We start from the raw sequence: 9,659 nt of genomic DNA on the forward strand, positions 1-9,659 counted from the left end.
ATGCACATTACAAAAATTATGCATTTTAAATTAGATCAGATTAAAATTTATATGTATACTGAGAAAAAAATTACTAAACTTTAATAACATTGTTTTCAACAGCATTAATTAAATTTATTTATATTAAATAAATATTTATTCAATAAAAAATTGTAATTAAATCAAATTAATGATTTCTGTACCAAATAAATGTTTATATTTAGTAAATTTTTAATTAGTTATTATTTAGAAAAATATTTATTAAAATTTAGTACATTTTTCAGTTTATAACGCTTATCTTGTAATCAATCTTTTGCTGCTATGCAAAAACTCCTCTTATCAATATTATAATTTTTATTAATAACAAAATGTATAATTTGCATGAAAGCAATTGCATTGAAGTCGCACTAAAATTTTGTTCTGAGTGGAATTTAATTTTGTGTTTCTGATTTAAAAAAAAACATTAAATTATTCAAATAATCAAAACAATTCTTTTCTGCAAAATACTACATAACGCAAGTAAAATTTTTGAATAAAAGTGTTACAACTTCCGTTGCATGTAATGCCATATATATCTCACAGGATAGCAAAATCTTTGTTGTAACTTTCGCTACACTCTCTTCGATCACGTTAATATTGCAGTCACGATCATCATGATGCCTATTTTCTCTTTTAACAGAGCACGATTTTTGCGATCGTCTGCTCGTCGATCGCACTAACGGTCGCGAAACCAGCGCCGGAGCCACCAGTGAATTCATACTTTCCACCCTCTGGAGGTGGTGGCGGTGGTGGAGGCGATGGTAGCGGCTACGGGCCGCCAGCTCCGGCTTATGGTCCGCCACAGCAAGCCCGAGTGATCCAAAAGCACGTATATGTCCATGTGCCGCCACCGGAAGCGCCGGAATACAAAGCGCCCAAGCATGTGCCGCAACCACAGCCGCCCCAGAAACACTACAAAATAGTGTTCATCAAGGCGCCAACTCCGCCGACGCCGACCGCGCCGCAACTGCCACCGCTGCCGCAGCAGGATGAGGAGAAGACATTGATCTACGTCTTGGTGAAGAAACCCGAAGAAGCGCCCGATATCGTGTTGCCAACACAAGCACCGACGCAGCCCAGCAAACCGGAGGTCTACTTCATCCGCTATAAAACTCAGGTAACGATTTATCTTTTTTCACTTTTCTTTTTATTATTCGATGATGTAACCATCGTCCATTCATCATGTTCTATCATTTCATATCAATATAAATTAACTTTCTTAATCTGACATTCTTGATTTAACTTACGTCTCTATCCATCTTTTCCTAATTCTTAAAACTGGGAGAAGATAAAAAGTAAAACTATGATCAGACTATAGATTGAGATTGAGATTGGATTAGAATTTAACTGATCAGAAGAAAGAAAACCAATATCAAGTTCAGTGAATTTGATTGATCAAATTACAATTCAATCTCAATCTTTAATCCGATCACTGCTTTACTCTTTGTCTTCTTTTAGTTTTAAGAATTAGAAAGAATAAATTGGAAAAAGATAGAGTATTAGAAAGAGATTAAAATTAATCTTTTGATAAAAATAAGTCTAATACATGCAGTTTAAAAAATGAAATTGCTTAAGTGAATTCGAATCTTGGCAAGAATAACGACGTCTCTATCATCGGATAGTGCGTTGCGTAATCTTCAGTTACTCAGAGCATAAATGTTGCTCAAACGTATACATGTACGGATAGTTATTACTTTCAAAGCAATTTATCGAGGAGCGATTTCGGTTAAATGGCGAACACTGAAAGATGAAAGTATGCCTCACGGCATGTAAATTGCTTTCGATGATAAGAGCCGAGCGGCGCATGTTTTTGCTTTGAATATGAAGGAATCCGGATGTTAGATGCGAGATATTTGCACGTCATATATTTCAAACGACCTTACAGTTAATCGGACATGAATCATCTTTCCACGGCTCCATTATAAAAAAGAAAAACGAAACTACCAAGGTGATTGCCGTGTCGACGATGAATAATTATGGAGAATTTCTCTTCAAGTATCGTTCCCATAACGCTTATCTAAGCGAACTTGTCGAGATTTCTACATACAACAATCGTAGTAGGTTTTAAGGATTAATTATATACACACTCTAATGTTGTTATAACTTTTCGTTACAAAAGATATCTTTCACTATACACGTTGCGCTCTGCTTAGTAAACTACAAATATCGGATCGAGACCCTTGATCTACTTTTTTTGTCGATCAGGGGGTATTCTTCGATTTATCCGCTGAAAATCTCTTCTAGCCTAAGTCGCTTTCTGAAATTGCTTGGCTTGCTAGGTAAACTACAAACTATTGGCAAAATTTAAATTATGCGCGAATACGCAGACTAACCGAACTCTGCTAATTGCCATCACAGAAAAGATCATGGCTGCGTGATAGCCATAATATATAAAATTCATATATGCACGACACGTGTCATCTCTCTTTTTCTCTCTTGTCTTGTCTCTTACGCATTTATTTTTATGCATTACAGAAGGAGCAAGGTGGCGGCGAATATGGACCACCGGGGCAACAACCAGGGCAACCCATTGACAGTTATGGAGCACCACAACCAGGCCCGGGCCCCAGTGGACCATATTAGGCTCATCGCACGAGAACATCTTCACCACCCTCGAGACTTCCGGCATTTTACGGAGACAAATCTTTAACGGTGATTATTCTCGCAGCCGTTTCGCGATACGTGAGCACAAATGCGCAAGCCCGGATGGATCTTAATAATTTTAGGAGGGATGTATATATCGCCTATATCTCGTAAGATAGGCCGCATGGTGTTTTAAAGGTGCTTAAAAGGCAGACACTTCGTGTTGTCAAAGCCTATGATGTCGCTCGCGTATACAATTCACATATACATTCACACTCACACATACGCATACATAACAAGTTCTTGAACGACCGAGTATGTTTGTCATGGTTCTTTGTAGAAATACAAAAAAAAGAATCATTTTTAATATTTTTATATATGAGATGTCGATGTTTCTTTTGTATCTTTTAAGAAAATAATTTTAAATACATTTTTTATATCAAACAATTTTTGGCATAATTCAATCATTTCATCGCCTTTCTCTTCGCCAGTTTTACCTCTCGTTTCTTCATACAATCTCTCTCTTTCTCATATTTCTCGTTCATGTCTTACTAATGACGCGATACAAAATCGAAATTGTTGAAATCTAGACCGCAAGCGTACTTGCAAACATTAATCTTTAAACAATGTTTTAGAATCCTGAATCTATACTCAAATATGTATCCTTTTCCAGCACATATTATTTTTTTAACTAAATTTATAATTATTATAATGATAATAAAATGAAAACATTTGGAACATGAAACTCCAAGAAAAGGTATTCGTAAAAATACTTACGTTTTACATTAAATATGAAACGTACAATCAGCGTGTGAATTTTAATTTTCTCTCAATTTAATAATTATAATTCCAAATTATAATTGCCAAACAATTATAATATAATTATAATATAATTAATTAATATACAATTAATTATAGATAAATTCCCAAATTAAAATTCACACTTCTGCGGCTTATGAACTAGGTACAAGAGTGTCGCATCAAAACAATCATATCGGATCGTCTTATTTCATCCTATAGTTTCAATTCTATAATAAATGCTATCGGCAAATGCAATATAACTTCTGATTGAGCTACAATTGTATAGTCTTATACAAGTAAATTTTTATAAATCTATATCGCGACTATATCAAAGATTTCAGAGATTGGAATCGTACTTGAGACAAGTTAAAGTCGTTAGGCAAAATACTACAAATAATTTCTTGTCAATCTAACTTGATCATTGAATATGATAGGATGTCAAATGATCGTAAAGAATGTCAGAGTCTGGACATTTTGTATATCGAACTGATATCTACTAGTTTCTCTTAATTTCAATGAGCTGTGTGTTCGAAGGCTGTGTGCGTAATAAGAGCTGCGTATTCCTACTACAATACGAATAAATAGGTAGATCGTTGTTAGACTTTTATCTACAAAAATAATTGCGAATATATAAGATTGAAAATCACTTCTCGCATTATTTTATACTGATACTAATGCAGCGTGCATACATATGGTAGAAGATACACACCCGACTAGAATTACGTTCTGTTATCATCGTATTTACATCTAGAGAGGTATAGTAAAACGCAGTTAATTGCAGTTAATTAGATCGGCAAAACGTAGCACTACGATAAAATATATATTTCAATTGAAATCGTGCACGATATATTGTTACGCATATTTGATATATTGTTTTAGCTGTTTTTGCGCTTACAAAATCACGGTATTGTTCTCTAAATATCCTCTGTAATGCAATTACTCTGAATTTATTTTTGTTGAATAGACGTTCTTATTGCCTAAATGCACAGTTGCTTTCTTTTTCGTGTCTTTTTAAGATAATATGATACTTGACTAGTTAACGCAGTCGCTACTATTTATTGTTATTATAACAATCCTTATTACTAAAAGGCATAATGCATTTTAACAGATTTTATTACCGATGGAATATACATATAAATAAAACTTTGTTCAATTGAATACGCTAGATATACAAAAATATGATTGAAGACGCAAGAACATATTATTATAGGAAAATACTGAAGTATCTAGAATTATATTGTTGAATTATATTGTAGAATTATATTTCTTGAATTTTCGTGTCGTAAAGTTTGATCGTAGAAACTTGCAGTACAGGCACACGAAATTACCGACCAGCGGATTTTTTTTTAAACGGTGCAACGATTTACAAATTAATAATGTTCTTAATAGTAATATCCGTATATTCCATTACTATCGCTATTTCGTTTCAGTCACAGATTCTTCAAAGGAATTTTTTATTTGCGAAACTCGATCATCGAGGATATATTTAAGCGATGGAAATTCAACATCATGTTTTAAAGAATTCATAACCGTTACGAAACACGATAGTAATAATAATATGCTTTATTTTTTTCCCTTATCTTCCGTTGGATATGCACTATCACATTTCTTTTGAAGACTAGTGACTGTAAGTGAATGTATTGTAATTGACATCAGCGTCCATTACACTATAGCTGTATGTCTTCTAAAGTATCGGTCCGAATGACGGAAGGAAAAACAAGTACAAGAGCAATATCTTAATATATCGAGGAAAAAAAAGAAAGATGGAATTATCTTATTCTTGGTGCAATCGCTGATGTTCATGTCTTTGACCAAGCAACCGTTTAATGTAAGGCGCGAGCAGCGGATAAGAGAGGAAGAACACATGTCCGCAATAATACATACTAGAGTAAACGTGGTTATATCGCGGATACGAGAGAAGTACGAACGATATGAGGCTATAACCCATGAAAACAAAAGTGTAAAGTTTCAGAAAGATCCAAGCGAGAACGCGTGCTTCCCATCGTATTTTCAGCATCGTTTGTACTATCTCGCTGTTTTTTAATACCGGTCCAATCTAGGAAAAATAAATCACATGGAAAATAAGGATTAAACAAGAAGCAATCTAATTTTGAAAAATCTTGCAAAATTCTGTGTGAGGAATGATACTTACGTCTCGCTCGAAGTATAATACAACAAACTCCATAAAGAAACAGTGATAGTATCCGGAGTGAAAACCGTGCCAGAGAGCAAGGAAAAGCAGCGTCATTATTTGACTATATATTTTTGAACCTAGAAACTTCAGCCTCTTGTAAATATATTCCGCACACCAGTGATTGGTATTTATGTTGAAAGAGAGAATGTAGTCATTGAATTGCATGGTAGTTTCGAATGTTCGCAATTTAACATTCGCACAACCGTCCCACTTAACATGACCTTCAGAGTCTTTTCCATTATATGTAAGACCAAAGACGATGCAAACCTGATATCAACAATCGATATATACAAAAGTACATATTATAAATACAGATAAATTAAAAAATTATATTTCAATTATACATACTCCTTCTGTGATTAGCCAAACGCTGATGTATTTGTAGAGATTAATGCGGCCCCACAGGCCGATTACCAAATATTTCTTTATTAAATTTAACTTCTGGAATGACGATTCAAAGAGATACTGATCAGAAACGTAAAGTGTACCGATTTGAAATATCACGACATATATGAATCCGATAAAAGCTCGTAAGAATCCCGCCGACACACAATTGGGCAGCTTGATAGCACCAGTTTGAGGATCCTAAAAATATAAAGCGTGCTATTTATATTAACTGGACATATTTTCTGAAACTGGAGAACTAAATGATCCCCGAATTCGTCAATAAACATTTAAAAGCTATTAGATTAGTATTTTTCCAATTTATTAACATACACGTTCTGTAAGCTGACCATTGACATAGTCCAAGTATCGTTGCATACTGAATTGCGGTCCGATCAGAAAGGCGCCTGGAAAATACACGTACGCTGCAATTTCCAACAGCGATGGTCGTTTCTTCAAGATAATCTGCTTTTGATTATCGGAGAGCTTCTTCTACAATACAGTCAGTGATCATTACGCCAAGAAATAAATGAGATAATAGAATTATGAAAAAAATAGCATTTCGTACATCATATTTCTGACCGTCCCATAAATTAAATGCAAGCCCTATTAATCTAAGGGTTAGCACACACTGTGGCATTGTCCATTTTATATCGTAACCTTGGGTACTGGTGGTATAATAGCCTGTATTGAAAAATAATTTCGTTTAAATGTTTTGCAGCTCGACGAAAAAGAACGAGAAAACGATGAAGGTTGTCTACGAATGCAAGCAAACGATTGTAAAACTAAAAAATAATATTTCGATACATTATATAATAAATTATACAAAAAATATATTATTATATGACAAAAAAAAATTAAAAAATTAATTATTTCGTATCGCCCTCAACTATTCGAATGATTAAAATGTCAAATACATAATGACAGATAAACCCGGTTGCATATATTAAAGTAAACTTATCAAGTATACGTGCACAAGCATGATAATCAAGTCTATTGGAACGTGTAGATAACAAAATTGTACAATTTATCGCAAATACAAAACACACATTCGGATAAACTTGCACAAGTATACTTGATAAGTTTACTTGAATGTATGTCGCTGGCTTAAGATGTTACAATACAAAAAAATTGTTTTTCATTATCATTATAATTGTTTATTTTTAAGATATGTATTGTACTTCTTACACCGTTTTAGTTTCCGAGAAGACGAGAAATGTGAATTTAAATTATAAATCAAAAAAGATTCATTGCTGGAAACGCATTATTCCAAGTCCACGATCGCGCCAGATAGCTCGAAAATACTAAATAAAAATACTAAATAGTGCCGCAGGGTATAAATATGTAAATGCGACTGATTTTTCGACTATAAATAAATTTGATATTGTGTTGCTTTACCGTAAAGTAGATACATCATGTTGAAAAGAAATGTTGCTATGACGGATAGCCCGGTGCTGTCGAGAACCATCAGGATGAGATACGTTCCGCATACCGCCGTTAATGAATGAAGTATGTTATAATCTGCAAAATCATTATTATTATTATGATCGTCTTTATGAATAGGTAAACGCTGGTGTGTCATTTGCATGTCAATCGAATTGAGATACTGTTCGAATAAATTACCGTAATTCCAGTAACCAATTAAGAGACCGCATGTTATGAAAAATAAGTGCTGACGAATGGGATCTTTGCCATACAGTGTATATCTATGAAAAAGAGCAACGGGGAATCCTGAAATCAAATTACATAATTTCTTATTATTCTCGGTCATTGCAACTCAATGTTACTTTAATAATTTTTTACGTCCTCCTTTTTATGTTTTTTCATTTGTATATCAATTTTGAATGAGTAAGTAAATGTTAATCTTTTTTTGATATATAAATTTTATATAAATACATAAAATCTATACATTGTGATATTATAAAAAGCCTCTAAAAATTTGATCAAAGTTATTTATATCAATGTTTTAATAAATTTTGTTGTATGTTTGGAATGATTTTTTAAAATTAAAATAATAAAAAAGCATATAATATATGTGTCATGTAACATACATATGTACGTATTAAATATGTATTTACATATATACATATATTACATATATTACATACATTTGTGCATATTAATATATGTATGTAACACCACTATATTGTGCACAGCAATAAATTATAAGAATAAATGGTACTTGTTGAGCTGCTACATACTGAAGTTTTTTAATTCAATTAATCAATTGTAATATGCGCAAATACAATTTTGCTCCGTAAAAGTTGCATTTGCAACTAACGTATATCATTATATCATAATGTATATTTATTTATCATAAATGCTTTTAAATAGTGTCATTAAATATTTTATGATATCAGCAAAAGAAAACAGATATATTCAATTTTTTTTTAGGTTTAAAGTTAGCATTTCAGATATTATGTTTTAAAAATGAGATTTCAATTAGGCTTTTTCTACTTGCATACATAAATGCAATCATTCGTGTGTTTAATTAAAATAAACCAGATTTAAAAAAATATCGTCAAACATCAAATATCAACGTTTATTTTAAATGAAATTGATTACTTATTATAAATTGTATCCAAATGAGCTCTATAAAGCTAACAGCACCAAATCAGCAGAATCAAATCGGACCTCGAAATTTTTAGTAAATTTTGTACTAAATTGTATCACTAATGATAATTTTGTATCATATGCCATTTCGAACGAAATCATGATGCTGCTGCCTTAATATTGAGCTGGCAGGACCAATTCAAAAAAAGAAAAATAATATCAGAAATCAATACGATTGAATTTGTACTGCCAAAAACAATTCTATATTATGTATCATTTCTAAAAAAAAAGTGACGCTGATAGTTTAATATTTAATTTGGCAAGATCATATAAAAGATCATAAAAAAAACAACACAAGGGCAAAACTTAATACAATTGAATTTGTATATACCATTAAAAGTAAGTTAATACTTTAAATGTTTTTTCCTTAAATGACTTTCTTAGTATATATAATATTTATAATCTATTCCATATCAAATCGAACACCTTTGAAACATCGTCATTTTATTTTATTTTTAAAAAATGTGATTTTTTTCGCGAAACACGTGTCTCATATTTTTATCTGTAGAATACATATGTTAGCAAATTTAAAAATAAAATAAAATGACGATGTTTCAAAGGTGCCCAATTTAATGTAGAATGCCTCATAGATTATATAAATATTATATATACTAATAAAGATTCATCATCATTTAAAAAGAAAACATGTAAAATATTAACTTATTTTCAATAGTACAAATTAGTACAAATTCAATTATATTAATTTTGCTTTTGTGTTTTTTTTATCCAGCCAGCTTAAATATTAAATTAGCAGCGCAACTGTTTTCTTGGAAATGACATATAACATAGAATTGTTTTTGACAATACAAAATAGTACAAATTCAATCGTATTGAATTTGTACTATTATTCTGATATTTTTCTTTTATTTTGAATTAGTCCTGCCAGCTTAATATTAAAGCTAGCATCGCCACGATTTTTTTTTCGAAACAACACATGATACAAAATTATCGATAATGATATAATTTAGTAAAAAATTTACTAAAAATTCCGATAAGTCTGATTTGATTTTACTGATTTGGTCCTATTAGCTTTATAGAGTTTCCAATAAATAAAATAATATATACG

At 31.7% G+C, this 9,659-nt stretch overlaps 2 protein-coding genes across 2 annotated transcripts in view; one reads left to right on the forward strand and one right to left on the reverse strand.

The window, feature by feature from the left end:
- LOC105619926 (proline-rich proteoglycan 2-like) overlaps window positions 1–3,048 on the forward strand; it is a 5,685-nt gene extending 2,637 nt beyond the window's left edge. Inside the window, exons 2-3 of the mRNA XM_012201444.1 lie at window positions 659–1,135; window positions 2,494–3,048. Coding sequence (XP_012056834.1) covers window positions 659–1,135; window positions 2,494–2,601 — 585 coding nt within the window. The 3' untranslated portion in view covers window positions 2,602–3,048. The remainder of the gene's footprint in view (window positions 1–658; window positions 1,136–2,493) is intronic.
- A 2,128-nt stretch (window positions 3,049–5,176) lies between these two features.
- LOC105619938 (lysophospholipid acyltransferase 5) overlaps window positions 5,177–9,659 on the reverse strand; it is a 9,125-nt gene continuing 4,642 nt past the window's right edge. The window contains exons 2-8 of the mRNA XM_012201455.1: window positions 7,604–7,711; window positions 7,379–7,501; window positions 6,549–6,664; window positions 6,314–6,472; window positions 5,945–6,181; window positions 5,555–5,863; window positions 5,177–5,458 (exon numbers count right to left, since the gene is read on the reverse strand). Coding sequence (XP_012056845.1) covers window positions 5,177–5,458; window positions 5,555–5,863; window positions 5,945–6,181; window positions 6,314–6,472; window positions 6,549–6,664; window positions 7,379–7,501; window positions 7,604–7,711 — 1,334 coding nt within the window. The remainder of the gene's footprint in view (window positions 5,459–5,554; window positions 5,864–5,944; window positions 6,182–6,313; window positions 6,473–6,548; window positions 6,665–7,378; window positions 7,502–7,603; window positions 7,712–9,659) is intronic.

Source organism: Atta cephalotes (genome assembly GCF_000143395.1).
Source record: "Atta cephalotes unplaced genomic scaffold scaffold00002, whole genome shotgun sequence".
In the NCBI taxonomy this organism is placed as follows: Eukaryota; Metazoa; Arthropoda; class Insecta; order Hymenoptera; family Formicidae; genus Atta; species Atta cephalotes.